Here is a 24,620-nt window from a genome sequence, read left to right as displayed (position 1 = left end):
ATACAGCTTGAGTTGTATTATCGAGGTTTTCAGGTCTCTACCAGTTCAGTTTTTGTAGAGCTGTTATGGCCATCTAGTTTTTGGCCTTTTACTTTAAGGACGTCTGTCCCAAATACTTAGCGGTAAGTATGGAGTACCGTTTTCTTCCTTGTATTTTTAACACAAAATTAGGAGAGACATATATATAACTTAATAGTCCAAAAGCAAGTCTCATGTTTCACTTTTTCCAGTAACCACAGTTGCATCCCTGCCACAACTACAGCCGTGCTTGACAGTAAGACAAAAGCTTGCCCAGGTTGGTGGAACAGTACGTTGCTGTAAGCGACCTTTCTCAGGATGGGTATACAGGCTGTAGCTTGGCATTATATTCACTGTAATAATTGGCCTGTCAGAACAACATAACTCTAAATAAATGAAATCAAATTAAAGAATATTTTGTAGACTTTAAAAATTCCTTTTCTGCATTTAGCTACCACATTTCTCATCCTCCAATCCCAGCTCCAGGAGCAGAAGATCTGTTGTCCCAGCTGTTCAAAGATTTCAGCTTTGAAAAAGTAATAGGGGGTAACAAGGTATTAGAACATTAAAATGTTGCTCTATATAGCTACATCATTTCATCTTGAAAGTCATATGAAATCTAACAAGTGTTACAGGATAAGTATTCTTGGCTAAATTTTTACAAAGGAATGCCTCTCATGGGTGCCTAAAAATGAGTTATGGTCAGGGAAGATGTATATCTCTGCAGTCTCACCAGCATTTGTGTATACAGCTGTTCAGAGAGATGAGCAGTATACGTGTGGCATATTTGACAAAAAAGTGATGCATATTAGGAATCTGTGATTTTGACTGAGATGTATAGGCTCCATTCTTTATCTTTGAAGTATGTGGTAGTTACATCAACCGTTTAGTGCAGTCATTTGTTTGGAATCTGCTTTGTTGGGTGTGGCTTTTTGTTATATGCATAGTTGCAAATGGCATTAAAAAAGCTACCTGATAGGTGCTACGTCATACTTAAAGTTTTTGACTGGACGTGTAGTTGTTGTGAGTTGCATTCTTGATGGCATCTTGAAGTAGATTTTCCTTTAGTTGCTGATACAAATTAGGCTTTGTTTTGAATAAATGAACACAGATTCTGTATGCAGTTTCTCCCCCACCCCAAAAGCCTAGTGATAGTTTTCGTATTTTATATCTCTGAAAGGTATTGTTTGTTATTTGCTGCATTTCGTAATTTAATTGCATGTTGAAATTTGCAATTATTCAGCTTAAACAGCGGTGGGTACAAAGTTATTTTGTGCAATGCTGAATCTAGTGCTTTACAATTTTTAATGACTTTTTTGACAAACTTGGCTTAATTTAAAATGGACAGATTGTATTTAGATAGGATGTACTTCATGTCAAATTAAAATTTCACCAATCTTGTATTCTGTAAACCATCTCCAGCCGAAGAAGTCAACTTGTGCTGATAGCTTTTTGGCAGATAGGTAACTGGGTTGCTTGTGCTGGAACAACCTTACCGCTCATCAGCTGCATATAGAATAAGGCAGGCTTTCTAAAAGTGGGAATTACAAAAATCGATGGTTTTCCTCTCTTTAGCAAGCTATAGCCTAAAAATAGGAAATCTACATACTTTCATCAAAAGTAGCACATCTTCACTTCTAAATGGTAAAAGAGAAAGAATTCCAACTCTTGATCTAGCATGTTTCATTTGCTGACTGAGCTGACTGTGTATGTTAACATTTGGTGCCCATCTAGTTGACAATGTAATTGCTTCTGTGCTGTTACAGAAATCTTTTGCTTGTCATTCATATATAGTTCCAATTTTGATAATTGGATCATCCAGATTTCCAGTGAGACTTGACAATAGATAACTGCCTATAGTTGGTCAAGTAACTATGAAACCTCCTTTAATTGCTTTTATAAATCTAATGTGTCTCTATAGGATATTTTTTTTATATATATATCTTACATATTATCATCTTCATGGTCATCTGTAGTAATAGCACGTTGCTTCTGCATAGTTTGCTATCAAAAGTTCTGCAAGAGTAGCTGATCAAAGTGAATTATAACTTCCCCCCCCTCCACCCCAACCCTGGGTTTCATATTTGTGAGAGGATATGAATGTTCAGAGTGCTTTGGTAGCTGTCTTATGAATGCAAGATGTTCAGAAAATTATCGCTTCTGCGGCTGAAGAAAAAGCAGAGATGTTTTTGTTATACTCTGTAGTCTAGAGTGTAACTTCTTTTTTAAAAATTTCTTTCAAGTGTTCTGAAAAAGGCAGATCAGGCTTGCTGACAGGTCATAGCCATACCCAGTCATTCATCATCTGTGACTGCTGACTTTAACAAGCCAAACTCCACTCAATTTGCCAGTGATTTTACAAGTTTATCTTCTTTTGGAAAGTCTTGTGCTACTTAGATTTTCTAATTGACACTATAAAAAAATTGTCTTGTTTCTGTATAGTCTTGTGAAAACTTTTTACACATCCTGTTAAATTCTTATATCAACTGTACATTCCTACATGTTAATAATTGCTACAGGATTTTTTTTTTTTTTTAAAGAAAATGGGCTGCGGAAACTATCTTCCTCTCACAGCAGGTGCTGGTTTATGTTATAGAAAGCTGGATGGGCTTTATGCACATTTCCAAGTTTTTGGTGTGGTGCTTTGACAGTTTAGCCGAGTTGTATTTGCAGGGGTGTCAAGCATCGAGTAAATCTACTGTAGACACACGTATTGCCTTAAAAACAAAGTACTGCAGGAAAACAGCATCATGAGTAGTAGCCATCAAGAGTAGCGTGATACAGATCTTGCATGAAACACTTGAATTTTGGATAATTTGGCAAAGAGCGCTTAACCTCAAAGGGACTTTACAAAGAAATTAATTGATAAGCATCAGTTAAAACTTTCCCTTCTTAGAAAGATCAGAGCAATACAGATCAGATTAATATGTTTCTTAGTGTTTTGTTGTCATGAATTAGTTTTGGAGTAGATATGATAAATGGCAAAGGAAAAGTAGAGTTTCAGTTGACCTTTATCTTGCTTAAGTTTGCACAAGATCTATTTGGTCAACTAGTGACTTCATTTTCATTTAGATGGTGCTAAGGAATCTTCTTTAAGGAAAGGTATTGCATAGAAAGTAATTGTGTTGTGAAAGACAACACATCTTAGAAATAAAATAATGAAACTTCTAGTACCTATATTCTCCAAAGGATTTTGGTGAAGTGGAAATCCCAACATTGATTGATATGTCTGAGGATTTAGGATGTGGTAGGATGTGGTGTGGTTTGTTTTTTGTTTTTTTTTTTCAGTGGGGAAAGATTATAATGACTGGTATGACAGGAAAACATTCAACTGTGGTCTTAAAAAAAAAAGTAAAAATAGTAGTTGATAAGCAGAAATATTTTTTGATATCTTGGTGAAATGTTGAATATGACCAATTATAAATAAAAGATGATCATAAAGTATTTGAGAATAGCATGTTTTTTAAAAAAACTTCTGTTAAAGTCCAAGTCTGCATTGATTTGAAAGAGGAAGAAATAAATTTACCTGGAACAAATATCTAAAGACTACTGTCAAATGTGTTCATTTTGTGAACTCTTAATTTAAGGCTTCGTCAGGCGACTTGCATAATTCAGTTGAAAGGAGTTTGAAGAAATGAGATGAAGACAAAAATGCTAGGGAAATGTTTTCAGGCTTATGTTTAGGATATAGGGTAGATGGTTAAAATATTCAGAAGCTTGTAGTCTTGCTTCAGAAAAGGGAGTCCATTTTATATTCTCAAGGAATGTGTGTGCTTTGACAGCCTGCTCTGCTAAAACAGCACCTAATACCCTGTGCTTGCTTTGAGTATTTTTGTTCACCTCTATGTCTTGCTCCTTGAGAAAAGGAATGAACTCTGCTTGTGCAATACTTTCAACTCAGGACTTGTGAACTAACTTTTTAAGTTGCTCTTGCAATTATTTAACTGCAAATCATTAATTTTACAGTTCATTTGACTAAGCTATTATAAAACATTCTTTGGTATCATAGTTTATGAGAAATCTCAAGGCTTCAGTTCTGTACAGCAAGAATGCTTTCTACAATTCTGTGTTCACTTTACAACTTATGCGTGCTCACCACAGTACAGTAACCATAGTATTAGAAATTATGTAGTATTATCTTAGAGGAACTCTCTGTGCTGTCCTTAAAAGGAGCTGTAGCTATCAATGTGTATGTAGTGTGTTTTGGGTTTCTGGTAGAAAAGAAGAAAGAAAATGCAGCAACAGGAAAATTCATTCAAAGTTAGTAGTAGAAAGAAAAAGTAGAAAAGTAGAGCTCACTTCCTCTTACACATAAGAATAAGCCAAGTAATTTTTCTGTTTTATTGGGAGCTTGAGAATTGTTTCTGATATGGACTTCAAAAGCTGGGGTAATGAAGAAACTTCTTGAGAGTTTTTTGGTGATCAAAAACTATAATTGACAGATGATCCCAGAGGCTACCTATCAGGGATTACTTGACTGAAGCCTTTTTTGTCTTGAAGGACAGTCACTTTTGGATATGAAAGTTGAATGTTTTGTGCTTCTGCTGCTATGGTAGTGAAGTGAGTGTATTTGCAGGATTGTGTAACAGTTTAGAATCCCATGCATTAAAGAAATGAATTTTTAATAAAAAAAAATAAGGATTTAAGACTGTGGAAGTGTTGTGCCCTCTGAGTGATTTTTTTTTTTTTTTTTTTCTCCTTACAATATTTGGACATGAATTTTCAAGTAGCAAACATGGGCCAGTTCCTGATTTTTGGTAAGACTTCAATTTGCTTTTAAGTAACATGGTAGTATCGTTTATGTTTCTTTACAGGATGAGTTTTAAGTCTTTGCCTGAGATCTTTCAAGATTTTCTGCATCTGGTCTTCTGCTTAAAATTAGAGCTGGTACCTAACAGAAGCAAAAACAACTTGCAAAGCTAAATGTGGTATCTTTGACTAGTACATGGAATTTGAAATATCGATTTACCTGGCAAAACTTTGTAGCATTGAGTAATCATCATTGTTCTTGTGCAGGGCAAGGAATCTGGAAACAGTGGAGCACCAGTTCACGTTACAACCCTGATGACTAAATAAAAGAATGACTAAGTAAAAGAATGGCTATATTGTTAACATCTCTTCTAGTTTAAAAAAAAAACAACAGACAACTCAGTCTGCTGGTGCACTGCCTCTTGCAATTGGTGATACTTAAAATATGTAATGCCAAATGGAAAAGCAGCCTAGCTCAGCCTTTTGCTTTAGCTGCAAAAGCATTTGAATTTGAGGTTTTTATGCATAGTGTTACAGAATTGAATTTGGCTAGTGTAGACAAAGCAGTCTAGTTTACTTGACTTTTACATGGCTTTGTTTTATAAGCCTTTAAAATATTTCTAACTATATTACAAAGTTGAATGGAATTGCTAGTTTTCTTCTCCCAAAGGATTTTGCAAGACAGTTACAGCTCAGTGTTCCAGCTAAATTATTATTGATGAGAATGAAGTAGAAGAGTGTCAGGTAACCATTGGGTTCTAAGGTGGATGGGCACTGATTTAAGCAAGTAGAGAAAATAATGTCAAGTATGAGTGTGTATTTGTTTCAGAGGGGAGTAGAGGGGGAGATACGGAGTAGTGAAGTGCTGAAAAGAATGTAAGAGAGAGAAACAGTAGAGATATCCTATAGGGCCTTTGAAGTTAAAACTGAGGAACTAGGTTTCGGGGGACAGAAAGCTAAAAGAAAAACTTAAAGAAGCAGATCAGGAAAACTTTCTCTAACTGAAAATTATTAGGCTATGAATACTTTAGTGTTGGAGAGAACTGAAAATGTTAGAGAAATACAGTAGAAGTCAAATAATGGGAGTAGTAGTGTGAAAAAACACTTTTTAAGATACTGTTCCAAGAAGCCCAAAAACTGGGTGGCAAATGACAATAGCAGTGTTCCTACTTATGGGTAGGAAATGTTCAGGCATTGGTATGCATGGAGAAAAATAACTTATCAAGAGTGGAACTGATAACTGTAGACCCTCAAAAATCTCTCCTGGAGTGTATGTTGTGTTGTTTTGTTTTGTTTTTTTAAAAAACATGTTTGCGTCGGACTAGAAAGGCAGGGAGAACAAAGATACACTGAAGTTAAACATGAGGAAAGCAATACACAGGTTGGGAAGATGATCCTAGGACAGGATCCAGGCAGAAAAGGTGAGGGACTGTTAGTGTGGAAGATTTTTTTTCTTACTTTTTTTTTGCTTCTTTTTATCAAAGGTGATGTAGATGGTCTATCCAAATATACCATAGGTGTATTTCACAATCCTAGTCTTGAAAGATGCTTTAGTAGTGGAATGGATTGGGTTTAGAGTGGTATTTGTATTACTACCAAAATTTATAAAATTTATCAATCAGCAATGGTAAAGTTGGCAGTAGTAGGAATTTATAAGTAGATGTCCTTACCAAAAAGGTGAAATATTCCTCTTGCCTAAGTGGACATCAGGTATAAGTGTTTTCTCCTAACATATAATACTTCGCTGCTACCTTCATTTTCTTGTTCAGAGAGTATGTATTTTTCTTAAAACAGTGAATAAAATACAGATTCTAAAGGGACAAATACTATTCTTTGGACTAGTTAATTGAAAGAGTACCAAAAAAGTTTTCAAAAACTCTTTTTTTTGTGTGGGTTTAATTGTGGTCCCAAAGTGAAGAAAATGCAATAGTAACAACATAGTAGCAAAAGTAACATGAAGGACAATGCTTTGTAAAGATATAAAATCTTTGGACAATCTTTTCATTGGATCTGTTTGGGGACAACATTAGTAGGGTAGTATAAGGAAGCATTAGTTTGTAAATGGAGCTGCAGTGTCCATGATTGATAAATAAATGATCAACAGAACAAGTAGTTTAAATATCTTTCTTACCAGTCATCTTAGCTAGCCAGAATTTTAGCTTTCAAACTGCTGCAGTGTGTGAGCATTACTGAAAAGATGAAAACAGTTTTTGGTATGTATTTGCAGCCTACTTAGAAAAAAACAACCAAACAAAAAACCTCACCCACAACAACAAAAAAAAACCCCAAACCTGAAGCTGTTTCAAGGTGCATCTAGGCAGTGTGTAGCCTTGTACACCTCAGTGCATGTGAAAGGTGAAAGCTGATTTTGTGAAATAGGCATGGGCTTAAGAGGCTGTATTACACCAGCCCAAAGATGGGGGTGAAGCTTACTCTAAGAACCATGAATTTTAAATATGCTTTCCTATAATGCTTTGAGTGATGTTTATCATTGCATGTATCATTAATCTTCCAATTTTCCCTCCACTTCTTTGCATACTTGTTTGGCTTTTAATAACTCCTTAGAGGCCCATGCTAAAGCAATAATACCAAGCTTTTTCTGAACTATAACAGGTCTATGTATTTTTAAATTTTTCCTCTGATGAAAAGGATGTCTAATTGTTCGAGCTTTTTGCAACAAACTGTCTTCATTGACTGTACTTGTCTTGGCAGTCTTTTTAAAGGTTAATTCATCCTAAGATAAGAGTATGCCACTCCAGGTTCAGTACTACAAGTTAGATGCAAACAACTCTAACAGGATGTGTGAATGCTGAATAACCAGTCATCTCCCTAGAGCATGCATGTGACCTGGCACAGATTCAGGAACTGCTGCCATCTCTATTCAGAGCCTTGAGCAGATTAAGTTTGAGAATTCTTCCTTCAAGCCCTGTTTATCAAAGACTTACTTGAACTGTGTGCAGTTTATGTATTTGGCTTCCATTTAATGATAGGAAATGCATGATTGTAAATGTGGTAGCTTTTTACTCAAATGTCTTTGACTTGAGCGAGTTCGGACTTCTGCAGATTTAGCATTTACTCTGCCGGATAATAAGCATTGAGATTTGGATTGTTTGGTTTGTTTTTTTTTTTTTAATTATCCTTGTGTCTTTACTTGTGATACAGATTTCAGTTTCTCTAGATGATTCCCTTTTTGAGAAGCAAATTAAGATTTAAGCACATGGTACTGTTTTGGGGGGTTGTGTTTTTTTTTTTTCTTTTGAAAAGCACACGTTCAACTTTATTCTTGGGTTGCAACAGGTAATAAATCTGCATTTAACTGGTGCAGTACTGATCTATACCTATACAAGTGCATACTTTGTAAAACTAGCTCTTTGTCTTTATCTGTTGTCACAGTATTTATGCTTTATCTACATTAACATATAACATGGTACTATGGAGGTGGAACAAAACCCAGTTGTGCTGAGGACCAGATGTTGAAACTACTGAGTTGTGGGGAGAGAGGGAGGAAGGACCTCAAGCTGGTCTGGTCCCATCGGCTGAACACCTATTAGCAGTTAGCACAGTAAATGCTCATCTTCTGGTTTAGTTTCATCCAAAGTGAATCCTGTTACACACTCCTAAAACTATTCAATGATGCAAACCAGAAAGTAGTAAGGGAAAATCATCAGAAGATGAGCAAAAAGGATTGCTTCAAAAGCACTTCCTAATCCCAGTTGAAATGCTGATTTAGAGACCTTCCCCCTTTCTGGTTTAGACCAGGCTGAAGAAAACACTAAGCATCACATGGTTGTGATATGAAAGGAAAAGGGAAGGCATTTAAAACTTGTTTTCCTGTAAACTGTCTGGGTAGTACTGCTGTTTTCATTGTTCTGTGATAGACTAGGTATTGTACCTGTTCAAAAATAATGTTAAACTGTGATACACAGGAAAGGAGTTTTAATCTTTATAGGCACCTTTGCTTTCAGGACTCCACCCCCCCCCCCCCCCCCCACCCCTCTTGCGCGCGCCCCCCCCCCCCCCCGAAGATTACTTGTTGAAGTGATTCTGAGGAAGAGATAGTAATTTTTAAGGGTATGGTCACTTCATCAAGTAGAGGCATTGTCTTTATTTTCAACTTCCTCATTATTCTCGTGCAAGGTTTATAGACGTATGAATGCACACTGCTGTTCCCAAAATTCTGTAGCTTCTTCCACAGAAACACCAGATCCACAACCTTCTTTAGAAGCAAAACCTAAGGCTAAATGCTGTCATGGCTGATTAGTCATTATAGAACCATGTGTGGAAAGGATTTAGTGAAGTCTTCAGACCAGGCTGCTTTAATTTGAGAAGTGTAAAGAAAAATCTGCCTTTCCAATAGTCATTACAAAATACGATTTTTTTTTTTAGCAAGCACACTGTGTGGCTTTCCTTATTTTCTGAGACAGTATTTAATCTCTATACGTCAGACTCATCCTATCTGGCATAATACTGGAAGAGCAAAGTTTCTTAAAATGCACATGCTTCTTGAAGTAGGGAAGGAAAGCTAACACCTGTAGACAGGTTTTTAAAGGTTAAACTTTTTTTGCTTCAAATATATTCTTTAAATATATGTGCTTGTGCAGTTTATGAACCAGATTTTTCTTAGAAAAGAGGGAAGCCGCTTAAATTTTAGACAACAGAGAAGGACAAAGGGCTTCACAAATGGTTCTGATTTCAGTTTTGTGGTATATTTTCTGTGCCCGATGCCAGCCACAGCTGTGTTTTTCATCTGCCACCTTGCAATATACCATATTTCTAACAAGCATTTTGGTTCTTAGAAATGGGAGATTACATCACTGCCCTGTCATTCACATGCTTCATTGCTAGGCAACAGTTAATGTAATTCCATTGTTCAGTGACACTACTTTGAATCTTTGCTTTGTGTACAGAAGTTGTATGTCTGCATTTTGCCATGTTGTACCTAACATGGCAGGATTTGTATAGTTGGATTAGCATTTCAACATCTTTTGTGCAACGGGGCGATTTTTTAATAGCTTGTTCACTTCAGATTTTCTTGTCTGGAGAGGATGCCTTGCTGTTGGTCTTTGACTGTTACTGAATTTTCAGTTTCACTACCGTTGTGTCTACATAGCACCTTTTATTGGATGAATGTGAGCTTCCTGGATGCTTTTAAGATTCCTGCAGAGTACACACTTACCTTCACTCTCTTCACGCAGAAAGAGAGGCAGAGAGGTGAAATACATTGCTCAAATCCACACAGAACTGATGATACTTTTGAGCTGGCTCTTAATACTTTTTTCTTTGACATAGTGTTTCTATAATAAAGTGCTGCAGGGGATTTTCCATGTGTAAAGTATTATTCTAGTAGTGTTTATGCGGTATTGTTTTATAGGGAATAGTTGCAGTAACACTGCAGTGCTGAAATACTAGGTGCCACTCTTCTTATGGCTTATCTTGTTCTGTGCCACACTGAACATGTTGCCCAGAGAAGCTGTGGAATCTCCATCCTTAGATTTTCAAGACTTTGGACAAAGTCTTGAGCAGCCTGGTCTGAACTCATTGTTGACCCTGCTTTGAGCAGGAAATTGGACTAAATGATCTCCTGAGGTCCTTCCTGGCCTGAATTATTAATTGATTCTTTGATTCTACAATAGCATGACCCAGTCTTGTAGTATTATAGGTACTGGAACTAGCTGTATGTGTGTCTGTCCGCCCTCCTCTTCGCAGTGCAGTGATAGGGGTAGTTAGAAGGCCACTGAGAGGGAAAGGAGGGCTGGAGGCAGCCTGCAATGTTCTTCCTCAGATCAGAACTGACGTGTATAATATTCCAGTTGAGTGAACTCCTGTGTCCAGTGCATGGATTGGATTGTAATGGGGACACTATCCTTTACAGCAAAATGAAATTCCCCAGATCATAGCTTAGTCGCATCTTCTGAGTGGATTGTTTTAGCTTAGCTGTGTATTGGGACACTAGAACTAAAGTGTGTCATGAAATATTCAAATTACGTTGTCCATCATTGCAAATCAATTGAATATAAATGTTTCATTTTAATATATAGCAGGACTGTTTCATTCCACAGCAAGTGCGAAGACAGTTATGAAAGACACTTGTAAAGCAAAATTTGATAAGGCCCTTCTATTTTGAAATAAATGTATGTTAGCTGGCTCCTCAAGCAACAGCTGTCTGTCCTTCACTAGGTCTGCTCAGCATAAAGTGAATGAAGGTATTGATGTGTTGGGATCCCTGTAACTGTAAGGGAGGTAAGGTCATATCAGATTGATGTAAATGCTTTGTCTTAGTGTTTTAAATCTGTATAGTGGCAGATCCATCCTACAGGTCTTATTTGCAGTAACTTTAAGTTATTTTTTTGTTTGTTTAATAAAGACCATTTTGTACAATGATCCTTCTGAGAACATCTCTTTTAAAAACTGTTTTGTAGTATGTCTCTCTAGATATTTGATTCTGTCTTTTAATAATTGGTGTTTTATATTGGTTCCTACCTGCTTTGTTGGTTAGAATCAGATTTTCCAGTGCTGTGAACACTTCTGAAATGCTGTTATTTCTAGCAGTTCATCTTTCCATAGTAGAGGTTAAAGTATGCAATGTGTGTACCTATTCTGTTCTAACATGAAATCATAGGTAGTAATCAGCAGAATGGAAGAATAAGTAGTAGGTAAATAATGGCAGATAAAAGAACTGCATATGTGTTCTGAAAAGCTGTTGAATAGCAAATAACTTGCTGCTTGGATGGGCTGGAATCCTGTTCTCAAAAATATGAGACAGTTTGTGAATGTTAGACTATGTAGAAAGTGTAGTTCACAGCATGGGAAGGAAGTATTTGAGAACAGGGAGCAAGATTTTGGTGTTCATATTGTGGTTACCCTCACTTCTTGACTACGTGCCTCAGAAGACTTCCATAGTGTAGTCAAAACTAAATCTTCCTAGATTAAATGTAGTTTGAAAACTACTGGCTGGCCTCCATTTGAGATATTCCTAATAAACATATGCTATAACCCAGTAAGGATGTCTAAATTTAAAAAAAAACCTAATTTCTGAGGAAGACTATGGCGTTTGATAAAATAATTGTTGCGAAGTAGCCTTGCTGAAAGGAGGGTTTGGTGTTCAAAGAAACTTACCATGTTATTGTGTCTATTGTAGGCAGCAGCAGGCATACTGTGCTACGTGGGAGCCTATGTGTTCATCACATATGATGACTATGATCACTTCTTTGAAGATGTCTACACCCTAATTCCAGCAGTTATTATCATAGCTGTGGGAACACTTCTTTTTATTATCGGACTTATTGGGTGCTGTGCCACAATTCGAGAAAGTCGGTGTGGACTTGCTACGGTAAGTTGCAGAGTTTTCATATGATAGTGTTGTATATGTATACATATTTGTACATATATTACTTTACATGTTAGTGATACCCTGTTGTATATTTGGCTGCCTTCCCTTTTAATAGACTTCCAAAATCTTTTTAAGCTTGTTCTGATCTTATTTTATGGCCTTAAATGTTTTCCCCTTATATTTTGTTATGAACATCTTATTTCAATTTTCTGTTCTGAATAATGGTGTTAAATTAGCCAGTTCTGGCAGCAGAAGGCTTTTCAGTTTTACCTTTTTTAGAACTGTGGTCATCTCATTTAAAAAAAAGTAAAACCATATGATTAAGTCGTAAGAGTTGTTAAATCTCACTTTTATCTGTTCTCGTTGAAAAGCTGAAATTGGAGAGAGAGAAAGGTGATCCAGGAGCCTTCTTGTTTTAAGTATCTTGCATCGAGTTAACTGAGGGTTGTTATGATGCCTAAATATTTTTCTTTATGGCTTAATTTGGACACTTTGTTTGCAGTATTTTATGCCATGTGTTTCCAAGCATTTTAACTGTAATTTCAGCTTGAGAATTAGGAGAGAAGAGAGGCCAGTATTTAAACTGTCCCCACGGGGTTTTTTCGTTTTTTTTGTTGGATGCTGTGTAGGCTTCTTTAACAGCTTATTTTAAAAGTGCTTTTAAATATACCAAGACAAATACCCAGCTTGCTGTCTCTGTCAGTTGTTACAGGGCTTAATCTGAAGAAACGTTCCCTTAGTCCATCTACCACTCTTAGTAACAGCCTGGGTAGCTTCTTTGTGTGACGTTCCTATTTATCTAACAGAAGGAAGGTTGAAAAAACCACTTGATTAAAGCACTCCAGTATGGTGTTTTCAGTCCTAATGATCAGCACTTGCCTGGCTGGGCAGCTTCTTATTACTTGGTGAAGCTATGAACGCTAAAGTTTTTGAATGAAGTTAATTCTGGGCTCATTTAGTCAGCTTAATTGCCTGCATTAAGTTATCTGTTAAATCAAAACCTTACTTGAAAAATTACTTTAAATGGCAAAATCTATATGGAGACTTTCAGAAAGTAAATGGGTAAAACTATTTCAACAAGCACTCTTGATTGTGTTTTACAGTTTGTGATCATCCTGCTCTTGGTTTTTATCACTGAAGTGGTGGTGGTGGTTCTTGGATACATTTACAGAGCAAAGGTAATAACCTCTCAATTTCAGTAAATGTTTTGTTATGAACTGTGACCGAAATACAGAGGCATAGTCTTTACTGTATTTGATTCTGTAGAACTGTTAATGGGTATTTGTTAAGGGAATAAAACCAAACCTCTTAAGTGGGTTAATTTGAGATATCAATATCTTAAAATTTAGAACATCAATATTCTTGAAAGCAAAGCAGAAAGTTTTCTCATAGGCAAAAAACTAGCTGGAATATATCATTAACAGTTGAACAGTAGAGAGGAGTCATTGTAGTAATTGATACCTTTCAGTTTTCCAGATGGTCGTCTAACTTATTTATGCTTTGACTTTGTGAATGATACAGGTTACATAATATTTGAACATAGGGCATATTGTTTTGGTATGCAATAACTTAAATGTTGTCTTGTGTTTTGGTATACAAACTAACACTGCATAATAATAAAATCAAGGAGATTGAATGTGTTAATGTACACTGTCTGGCTTTATACAGATTGTTGACAAGGGTTATGGCTAAAGAAATTGACTTCTCCCACTGTTTAATGGAAGTTAAGAAATGGGACCAGAAAAATGAAATTAACTGTGTTTCTACCAGCATAATATATATGTGGCAGAAATATGCTACATGGTATTAGAGATACCACAATGTAGCTTGAAGAAAAGAAATTTCTAACTTGCACAGTTTCACTGGCTTTTGTTATCTCTACATCTAAATTTTGCCAAAAAAATTAGCAGAAAAAGCATTTTTAGCTGTGACGTGTAGTATGATTATAGGACACTACAGTGATATCTTAATAGAAAGCTGAACTACAACACCATTTACCTTTCTTTGGCCTTCTGTGTTTATATAAACAACACAGGTCTTGTTCAGTATTCTCTCCTCCCTGCTTTCTCCTGCTATCCTGGAAGAAACGGTGAGACAACCATCAAGTAAAAATCGAGAGTTTTTGCTTGGTTTGCAAAGGAAGGCTGCCTTGAATAAGCAGCTAACAAGAGCACGTTGAACTGTGTGTTACGAATCTGGGTTAGTAACAGTTAGAATAGGTTGCTTCAACAGAAGTGCTCTATCAGCGATGCCTAAATTCAGAATGTATCTTTCTCGTAGTCTACATTTGATTCTTGGTATCTTGGCAGTGCACTGAGAGGATCATTTGGGACTCTGAAACTTGTAGTGGAAGTAGTCCTTAGAAGCAGCTGAGGAGAGCAGTACAATTCCTGGAGAATGGGAGTGCTTACATGCTAACTTTAATGGTTGCCTTCTGCTCCAATACTTGCAGAGGTGTAGTGTATTACAGTATAGTTATTATTATGGATCTGATCTGGACTAAGCTGCGGTCATCTTATTCTCTTCTTTGTTCCAGTCTTAAAGTGGCTTGCTCTTTTCCAGTTAACAGCTTCCAGAGCACATAAAAGCAGATGCATAGATCTTTCTTCCCTACTCCATCTGAAATTACACACTTGAAACTCTTGAAAGTTGGATTAGCCCCAGATGTTCCTGTTGCCTCTCATTTCTGTGTTGCCATCATACAGTTTCACAGCTATAGATAATGCAAAGTCAGAGCTTGGGGGAAGATGGAAGGTAGTCTCTTTTTGGTGGCAGCATGGTCTTATGTGAAGCCATTTGTGGGAGTCAGTATTTGAAAACTAAATCTTAAATCTTTTGAAAGGACAGACAGGTTTTGTTAGTGGAAATGTCAGTGTTCTACTACCCTGCAGTACTTAGCATCTTAAACTGTTGTTTTCAAGTGCAACAGAAGTGTCGGAAATAAATTTATTACCAGTGAACTGGGAGGTGAAATCTGCTTAGATTTCTGATTATTTTTGCCAGGATAAATAAGGCAGCTCTGTGCTTTGCTAATTTTATTGTGTTGTTTCTGACACGGCATGTATAGATCTGTGGGATTTTGTTTTGTTTTGTTTTTTTAAAAGGCACCGGAATCATGTTAGAATTACTTTAGTGTTAACTGTATAAACTTCCAAACAAAGAAAAGAATGAAGTCATGGCAGTTGTTCATCAAAACTGTTGGCACCAAGTGAGACTAAGTATGATGTCTCAAGAAAGTGGCATCGTGCCCTTTTAAGTTAAGATACAATGACCGATCTTAAAATGGCTTAATTTTCCAACATGCTTCTGTTGGAAGCTGTGTGTGGATCGTACTCCTTCAGAAAAACGTGAAGCATGCTTAGGTCATACTGTGGTAGACTGACCTGCAGAATTTGCTAGCACTGGTCCTTTTTAGTAAACGTAAGGCTTTTTGTAAATGGCAGTAGGTATTAAACGGGCTGTTGGTTGGTTGAGGACTTACTGGCTTTTTTCTCTGGGTGGAGTACTTCACTCTAGTCATTTTTCATAAAACCTGCCAGTTAGCTAGAACTAGTGACTTCTGTTTGCATTTTATGTAATTTGCATGGCTTTCAGGCATAATGTTGCCCTAATTGAACCGTAAGCCAACGATATACAAGCAAGCACTGACATAAATGATTTTAAAACCTATGTGACAAATTGAACAGCTGTTTTGTTATATGAATCAGAGTTGTAAATCACATTAGTTAAATCATCAAACAATTGATTTTAAGCTAGTCTGAAACAAGTTGTCTGTGCAGGCTAAATTGACTTTTATTCATATCTATCTCGATACAGATTTACTTGTAAAGATAACCAGCATTCTTGGGTGGGGGGGAATGAAGCTTATGCTATTGCTGCAGAAAATTCTTCCGTTATAGCATTTAAGGGAATGATGTGGTGGCAGGACCTTCCTACGGTAACTTGCAAATCTAAAGAACATGCGTGATCACGTTCCTTGCACGTAATTCCTGTTGAATGTGGTAGAAAAAAATCAATTCAGAGCTGAACTTACTATTGTACAAATGTTTAGCTACACCAAACTTTTGTGCATTTAAGTAACAGTTTACAGTAAAACATACTACTTAAAAGGTTCTAGTAAGATTTCCTCCAAAATGGGCATTATAAGATGCCTTTTGGGGGGACAAGTGATGATTCTTGCATGGCACCCATTTCTAACACGTGCTTGACAGCATCTTTAGCAGCTTGACTCATCTGCAGTAGCTGTAGGAGCTATTCCACTAACTGTTGCTATGTATGATGTACTGCCATCAGTGTTTCTCGGGAAGTGGGGGGGGACTGGGGCTGAACAGAGAGCTTGGTCACTGTAGGGTAGAATAGTCAGCCAAAAGACCTAATCTTTGAGAATTTACCTGTGCTTCAATCAGAATGGGAAGAGCAGGTGGTATGACTTACTCATATCCTTGTGGTCCCGAAGGGAATGAGTTAGCCCAGATGGTCATACTGGTTTTGGTTTGGAACTTTGAAGGAGGAGTAGGAAGTGAAAAGGTGAATGCATACTCTTACGGGGTGCCCTTAACTTCATGGAATGTCTGCCACTGTGTCATGATAACAGCAATTTCCTTTCTGAGATACATTGCAAAGCTACTTTGTGTAAAATCTTATGGAAGATAGCTGCTTGAGTTTTTTTGTCCATTAACTGCAAGCTAGCAACATCTTTGCAAAAGTCAAGTTAGAATTTTGAGAAGCTGTGCCACCAAAGTGTGCTGATTTCAGATGATAGGGAGCTACCTTGGTCTCCTGAATTGCTATAACTAGAAGTGAAATAATTTTACCTAGACCTTTACTACTTCTGTTGGTGTGCTAATGCAGATGCTTTCCTGATACTTCACAGGTGGAGGATGAAGTTGATCACAGCATTCAGAAAGTATACAATGGATACAATGGGACAAATCCTGATGCAGCCAGTCGTGCTATTGACTATGTACAGAGGCAGGTGAGGCGGCGAGACACATGGGAACTTTTCAGTCCTTTATGTCCTTAAAACACAGGTGCTGTGTTGCTCTGCTACTTGTGTAGCATATCTTCCTCCATTCTGACAAATCTAGGAAACAGCTGATTGGTCAATAAATAGCTTAACTTGGTTAAAACTAGTAGAATTATTACATTGTTGACGGGGAGATGCATTTTGTGTAATTGGCTATGAATCGGTATTTGCATTCAAATATTTAGTACTTATGTATTTTTCTGCAACGGAACATAACCTTAATATGTTTGTGTTCTTGGTATTGCAATTAGAATTGCTGTCTCATCCCGCTTCTTGACTGGTAAACACATTGGCTCTTTACCTGTATGATTTTTCAGTTGCGCTGCTGTGGGATCCGTAACTATTCAGACTGGGAGAATACTGTCTGGTTCAAACAAACTAAAAATAACAGTGTGCCACTTAGCTGTTGCAAAGCAGCCCTCAGCAATTGTACTGGCAGCTTGACCCGTCCAATGGACCTTTATTCTGAGGTAAGACAGCCGAAGTATGACCTTACGTAGCCACGTGCTTTTGCTGACAATCATTTCATTTTCTTTTTAGTGGGAGCATGAAGTCTTGGGTGTATTTGCTTTAACAAGAAATAAACATAGTTTCTAAAGGGGAAAAAGACCTCTCTCTCTTTTTTTCATCTGTGATATACTAAGTAATGACTTTTTTTAGTGTTTGGCTTATCTTTCTGGCCTGTTTGATGCTTTTGGGGTTTTTGGTGTGTGTCTAAACGTGGTTGCCAGATGGATATATAAGAAGTCTACTTGTTTCAGGGGTGTGAGGCTCTGGTTGTAAAGAAGCTTCAAGAGATCATGATGTATGTCATCTGGGCAGCACTAGCGTTTGCTGCTATTCAGGTAAGAGAATATTCCTTAGCTGTAAACCTTTTCTCAAATGAAATTCTAAACTGCTGTCCAGGTTATTACAGGTGTGCACAGGATAATGACAGCTTTAGTCCCTACTTGGTTTGGGGGATAAATGAATATCAGTCAAAAGGACCTAAACACTTTAACACAGAACTTCTCAACTATGCATGGTCTAAAAACTATTGCTATGTGGATGTATATTCTATTAGATTTGAAGATAACTGAAAGTGAATGTTATATGCTGTAATCTGCTAGAATGTAAATGGTAAATTATTTCTTGAAAACTAATTAAGTGTTAAGTATCATGAGTGTGCTCTGACGGCATTTAACACTTGAAGAATTTGCATAGTATTTAATTTCCAACTTTAAAACAGATAGCTCATATTTCATGCCATTTTAGAGGTACATCAGCTTACTATGCTTCATGGCATACAAATAATGTCAAGACCACCTAGGAGATACAGCAGGGTTTTTGATAGCATACTCTGCTCTTGTTCAACTGAGCTTTGTATTGTGTCTTGAAGATTTCTTGGTTTCTGGACTTTAAGCAAAAAAAGAAGTTCTAAACTGGAGACCCTGCCTACTTAAAATTGAGCACAGGCTGTCTCCCACATGAACCTTAATTGTTACAGTTACCCTGGTCATAAAAAAGTAACTGAGGAAAAAGATTAATGTGTATCTCACTATTTAGGTTTTTTTTTTAAGACTAGGACTGTCTTCTAAATATATCTGTAAAATTGGAATTTTGAATGCTTATCAATTTGGCAGGCTTAGTACAGGAATCACATTATTTTCAGACTGTGCCAATGTTATGGCTTCTGAGAAATGTAGTGCATATACTGAATCCCAAGAGACTTGAAAACTATTTTCAGAGTTACTTTTGTGCCCTTAATAGCATTTGAATTCAGAAAACATTGTACTTATTGAGTCAGGCGGTTTAGGCTCCTTTTGTTTTCAAAAGCAGCTTTTGAGCTGGATTGTATGTTTGAAGGTAAGTAGTCTTTTGCAAACAGTCTTGTGAAGATATAGTTGAATTTCTATTACAATGCTACAAGGATATACTCATAGGTAACACTGTATACAGTAGTATTGTTGAACTGTCCAGAACCAGATTACTTCAGCTATGGAACTTTAAATTTGGTGAGATCTGTGCTCAGTCTTCTGAAGGAAGGTATTTTTTTAATTGCCGTTCTTAAAACTTTAACTGTTAAAGGAATATTTAGTCTGCTTGAATGCTGAAATATATTTGTGTAATGTAAATTAATGTATTTAACACAACCATGGTTATTGTGGCAGATTTTTTTTATGTAGGAAAAAAATGTATGTTATGAAGCTGGGTGAGCTGAATCCCAAGAGGAGGCATTATTCCTAGTTTTGGAGTTTGCAGGTTAATTAACGGGTCCACCCCAAAATGCAGCACAGTTATAACCCTCTCTGGGATTGGGCCAGAATTTCTGACACGTGCTTGCAGTGGAAATGTGGCTGCTTGCATCCTTTTGTTATTTCTGGTTCATCAATTCTAGGCAAGCATGTTGGTTTTATCCCTTCTGCAGTGTGTGCTCTTTGATTTGTCTCCACATGTCAGCAATCAAGCTATTGGCAGAAAGTACATATTTTCTAAATAGTTTTTCAAGAAAATAAGAACATCAGAGAAATTTCTTTGCTAGTGCTGCAGTATAGCATTCTGAAATCTTTTTGCTTAAAGTTAAAACAAGCTATGTGATACCTGTTTAGAAAATGAATAAAATAAAGTATAGAATACAAGGTGTTGGGAATACCCTTGAAATTTCTGTCTAGTAATACTCACTTAGTGATAATCACATTTAAGTCTGTCAGAGATCATATTACTGTATCTTTGCTCCACAGCTCAAATGGTTATAAATTCACATGTTTTAAAATTACATTAGTTTCAGTCAAGTTGATAGTAAACAATATTCAAACCGTTCTGTTACTTATCTCCTGGAATTTAAGACGTAAGTTGCAACATCCTCTTGTTTGTAATACAGAATTTAAGTATGTGCTTAGCCTTGATTCTCAGCAAAATAGTTTGTGGACTAATTGAAACAGAGATAAGAATGTAAACTTTAGTAAGTGGCCTGTAACTCAGGTCATGTCCTGTAAACTTGGAGTAATTAAGTTTTTCTTGCCTTTTGATGAATTTTACTACCTTTCCTATACTCACGGCATAGAGTTCAGTCTGAACTGATTTTTATTTCATATGTTATGCAATAAGGCTGTCCAAAGTTCATTACCTCTAGTAGCTTACAGTCAAAAAATTTAGCCTTCAGTACCTTATTTAAAATGAAAAGATTGAGAAGAAGAGAATTTTTGCAAGGCTTGGAATTTGTGGAAAACTTAAGTCTTTTCTGCATAGAAGTAATTTTTGGTATGTTCATGTTTCAGTTACCATGGGGATCTCCAGTGTGCAATAATTCCCTGGTCTCAACTACAGTGACAGCACAGAACTATTAATAAATAGGAGGCAAACTAAAGGGAGCAAAGGCATTGCAGTGCAGTAGACATGCTGCTTGCTTGATTAGCTTATTCTTAAGGATAGCTTTTGTAGTTAGTGATCATTTACAAAATACTGAGCTTGGCATATGTATATACAGCCAGTGAGGTTTTTTTGTACAAAAATAAATTTGTTCGAAAGATTGGATTTAGTTACTGCTAGCAGCCAAATTTAAAAGTAACAAAACAAAAAAAACCAAAAAAACCAAAACCTTCTGACTGTGGGAGATGTCTAAACTTTTCTGAAAGTTGAAGAAGAGGGGGATGATGCATGGATCCTTCCTCAACACAGACTTCTAAAATATTTTTGTTCACAATATTAAGTAGCAACTGAAGAGGCACAGAATCAAATGTCTTAGAAAAGGTTTTAGAGGTGCTAGTGTATTTTTTAAAATGATGTAATAAATCATTTCTCTAGAGAAAGTTGAAATATGGGAGTTACTTCTGTGTTCACAGTGAATTCTAGGAATATGCTCGGTGGGCTCCTAAAGGATATAAATGGTTTAAATAGTAACTCAAAAGTTCATTACATGAGGTTTTATGATAGTACCTGATTGTTTCAGATTTTACACAACTCTGTATAAATTGAATGTCTTGAGTCATTGAACAGGATCATCTTTGTGTGAATAACTGTAAATGTGATGGAACTACTTATTTGACATACATGGCTAGAATGAATTATAGCAAAAGACTAAAGGAGGTGTTTCTCTGCAGCACACTCTTCATCTTATCCTTGTTTTGAACAGGGAAAAAGATGAAGTTTTTGTACTTGCAGGCTGTGAGCCTTCTTCAGAGTTCTGTAGCCACTGGCAACTACCATAATCTCTCCATTTCACAAGTCTAACTTAAGGTTTTTTCAATTGTGGGTATTACCTCCTCACTTAGAAGGGCTGTGCCCGTGAAGAGTCACTCTCTCATGTTAACACTGTTTTTTCTCTTACACTGACATGAATGTAACAACCTGAGCAACCTAGTTGAAGATGCCCCTGCTCATTGCAGGAGGGTTGGACTAGATGACCTTTAAAGGTCCCTTCCACCCCAAACCATTCTATGATGCCATATATTTGGGAGTTAGTCGGCGAACTGGAACCACCCAAGTACTGATGGGAAGTGAAGAAAGGTGCTGTTTTTACCAACAGGCTGAAGTGCCATACTCTAGGTTACTCTCCATATGTTTTTTTGAACCTGAGCTCGTTTCTGCTGTAGATCCAAAGCAGATAATGCAACTCCAGACAAAGAATATTACTAATCTTTACAGCTTGTTCATTTCCAGGAAATTAAAAGCTCATACTAGAATTTCATCATGCCTCTTTTTAATCACTGCTTATTTAGACTTAAGATTTTTAAAACATTCTCTCTTCAGTCTTTCAGCAGACTTAAGTATTATGTTGCATGTACCATCATTTAGTTCTAAAACTTGAAACACATATGATGTTTGCATCAGACTTTATTTTAAAAAGTGAGTAATTCTCCTTTTGTCCCCGTGCTGTGTTTTCACTGGGTTTTTGCTGTATCAATGAGGAAGCTTTACACTGGGTTGTCTGCTCACCCATTTCATTCTTGTTTGCTTTCTGTTCAAGGTTTTTTTTGGGATGGTTTTTTTGGGGTGGTTTTTTTTTTTAGAAACTTATTTACCTTCTGGGTGATGCTTTATAATCCAGAGCTATGACAGGAGCCTCTTGAAATATTTGCATCTGTGAATAAACTTCTATGCATATGACCAAATTAATACAATCTCTTACTTTACTAGAAGCCATTGCCAATTACTGTAGACCACAGAACACAACACTATACCTGTTTTTTTTTTTAGTAGGTACAGACATATTCCAGGTACAGACTTATTCTACCTTCAGTAAACACGCAACTTCTGTAAAATATCATGCCCTACATCCCTGATTACATTCATCTGATTTAAGTCTTCTAAATGTGTATGGGGTGATCATACCCTAAATTCCTGGCAAACTTGCCAGCACAGTCATGGTACTGTGAATTTTAACAGCAGGAAAATGTCTAAAAGTGAATAATTCACATTGATCTTGAGCTTTCTAATATGACATGTTAACAGAGATTGAGCATTTGAAAGAGATTTCAGCGGTGAAGTAGCTTCATAAAACTCTAAAGTTTTGCTCTTTCTCATCATAGCAATTAGAGGCTAATGCATTTGAATTTCACTTTGATTTTTTCATACCAGATACAGTATCTAAAGATCTGTACCTTTCATTAAAAAAAAATTATTAATTTCTTCCATCTGAATTTTTGAGGCAGAATACAAGTGGCTGACCAAAAAAACTTTTATTAAAAGATGTCCAAGACAATCTTGCAAGAAAATAAGGCTGGAGTTTGTGGCACTCGCCTTTTGCAGCAGGAAATGAAGCTTTTTCAAGAACAATGCATTTGTTGCCATTTACCTTATGGACAATTACAGTCTTGTGAAGCATGCTGACAATTTCTGTGCCGAGGTTAAATCTCTTGAAGTACCTTCTTTGTACTCAGCTTGTTTTCTTTTTTTTTCTCCATAGCTTCTGGGCATGTTGTGTGCCTGTATAGTACTATGTAGGAGGAGTCGGGATCCTGCCTACGAACTTCTCATCACTGGTGGAACCTATGCCTAGAAGAGAATGGGAACACGCAGTTCAATCTTATCTCACTTATGTGGAAGGTGAATGGGCCAGGTCTACTGCGATAGCTTTCTTGCCCTAAGCTTAGTCAAAGCACACCTTTCACAGATGAGGACAGCCGTACTGTACACTGGTGACGGGCAAAACAACTCAGCTTTACACACACCTATATAATTACCTGTGACTTTCACTGTTTTAGCCAGGTATTCATGTATCTAAATGTTTTAGTATACTAGTAAACTTTCTAATTTCAGAACCGTTTGCAAGTTAAGTGTAATTTGGTTGATATGAAAGTCAAAGGATGTGTGCCTACTTTGGTAGATTACCTCTAAGCATTAACTGGCTGATTCTTGCGTATAGAGAGAGGATTTCTTAAACCTTCACTACATGGAACTTTGGCCAAAGTTGTACAAAGGAAGCCAGCTGTTATTTAATTTGAGAAAAAAATATTTTAATCTTGCCCCTCACCAGTGTCATTTTTGAAAAAACACTTAAGTCCAGTACACTTTATATATAAAATTGTAAAAAAAAAAAAAGACTAACCAAAATTTTAGGATCATGTGACTGCAGTTTTGACCTTCAGAGATCAAATCTTTCAAACATTAGTGGTTTAAAATGCAAGCTGGCTTTTCAGGAGTATAATGTATGCACTACTGTTCTATAATGAAATATTTCATTTTTTCTATTTTTTTTTGAGTGAACTGTTAGACTGTAGATCTTAAATTGGTTTGGAAGCAATGTAGCCATGTAGAGTAGCGAAGTAGTATGTGAAAGTGATCTCAACTGTAAATAGTAAACCTGATGAAATAAATCTCTGTATATCCTCCCTATAAACATGTCTTGCGTTCTGTTTAAGATTCCAGTGTATTTGTTCAAATGGAGTCCTGGTGTGCTGGAAGCATAAGCTTTAGTATGAAAGCACCAGTTTTAAGTGGCTTCGCTTAAATAGATCTGTGGATTGGTGGAAGCTTGTATCATGTTTGTTCTTTTTATTTTAAACAATACTAGAGAAACACAGCACAACAAACTTGGTTGAACTTGGTGGAAAGTTAACATCTTGTGAATACAATTAAGAAAGAGTCTGTGGCCTCTCAACAGTGGGAGGTGAATAACCATACTATAACTGCTGTATGTTAATTATGCATTAATATGTCTTACGTTATTCAGATGCTTAGTCACTGTTCTGCTTTCCATGGCTTCAGTTGCCTCATTCTTCGCAGAAGCTAGGAACGTTCAGAATTTCTACCAGTTGCTTATGTGCTTTATCATGCAAAGTAGACATGCTCAGCCGAACTGACATCGGCATAATATTCTCCAATACCCAAAGAAATATCACTCAGGAAAAGATAATTCTGACATGCGTAGTCTGTTTTTAAGGCCAATATATCATGTGGGGGGATTTAAGTTTCTTAGAGTTGTTACACTGCTGTAGAAGTATACTTTTGGAATTCTATATTAATTTCTAAAGGTGGGTTTCAGATGATATGCCCTTGAGGCTTAGATTTTCATTCTTA

The 24,620-nt window shown here is 36.6% G+C and overlaps 1 protein-coding gene across 1 annotated transcript; it reads left to right on the top strand.

Moving 5' to 3' along the window:
- Positions 1-469: 469 nt before the first annotated feature.
- TSPAN3 (tetraspanin 3) lies at positions 470-23,940 on the top strand (the record flags this gene model as incomplete). Its single annotated transcript, XM_009587053.1, has 7 exons — positions 470-572; positions 11,906-12,097; positions 13,201-13,275; positions 16,971-17,072; positions 17,441-17,593; positions 17,885-17,968; positions 23,008-23,940. Coding segments are annotated over 7 exons (802 nt in total), but the record flags the coding sequence as incomplete, so codon positions are not given.
- Between the last annotated feature and the right edge of the window lie 680 nt (positions 23,941-24,620).

This window comes from Fulmarus glacialis, unplaced genomic scaffold (genome assembly GCF_000690835.1).
Source record: "Fulmarus glacialis isolate BGI_N327 unplaced genomic scaffold, ASM69083v1 scaffold21051, whole genome shotgun sequence".
Lineage (NCBI taxonomy): Eukaryota > Metazoa > Chordata > Aves > Procellariiformes > Procellariidae > Fulmarus > Fulmarus glacialis.
Note: the sequence above shows the minus strand (reverse complement) of the source record. Positions and strands in the feature narration are given on the sequence as shown.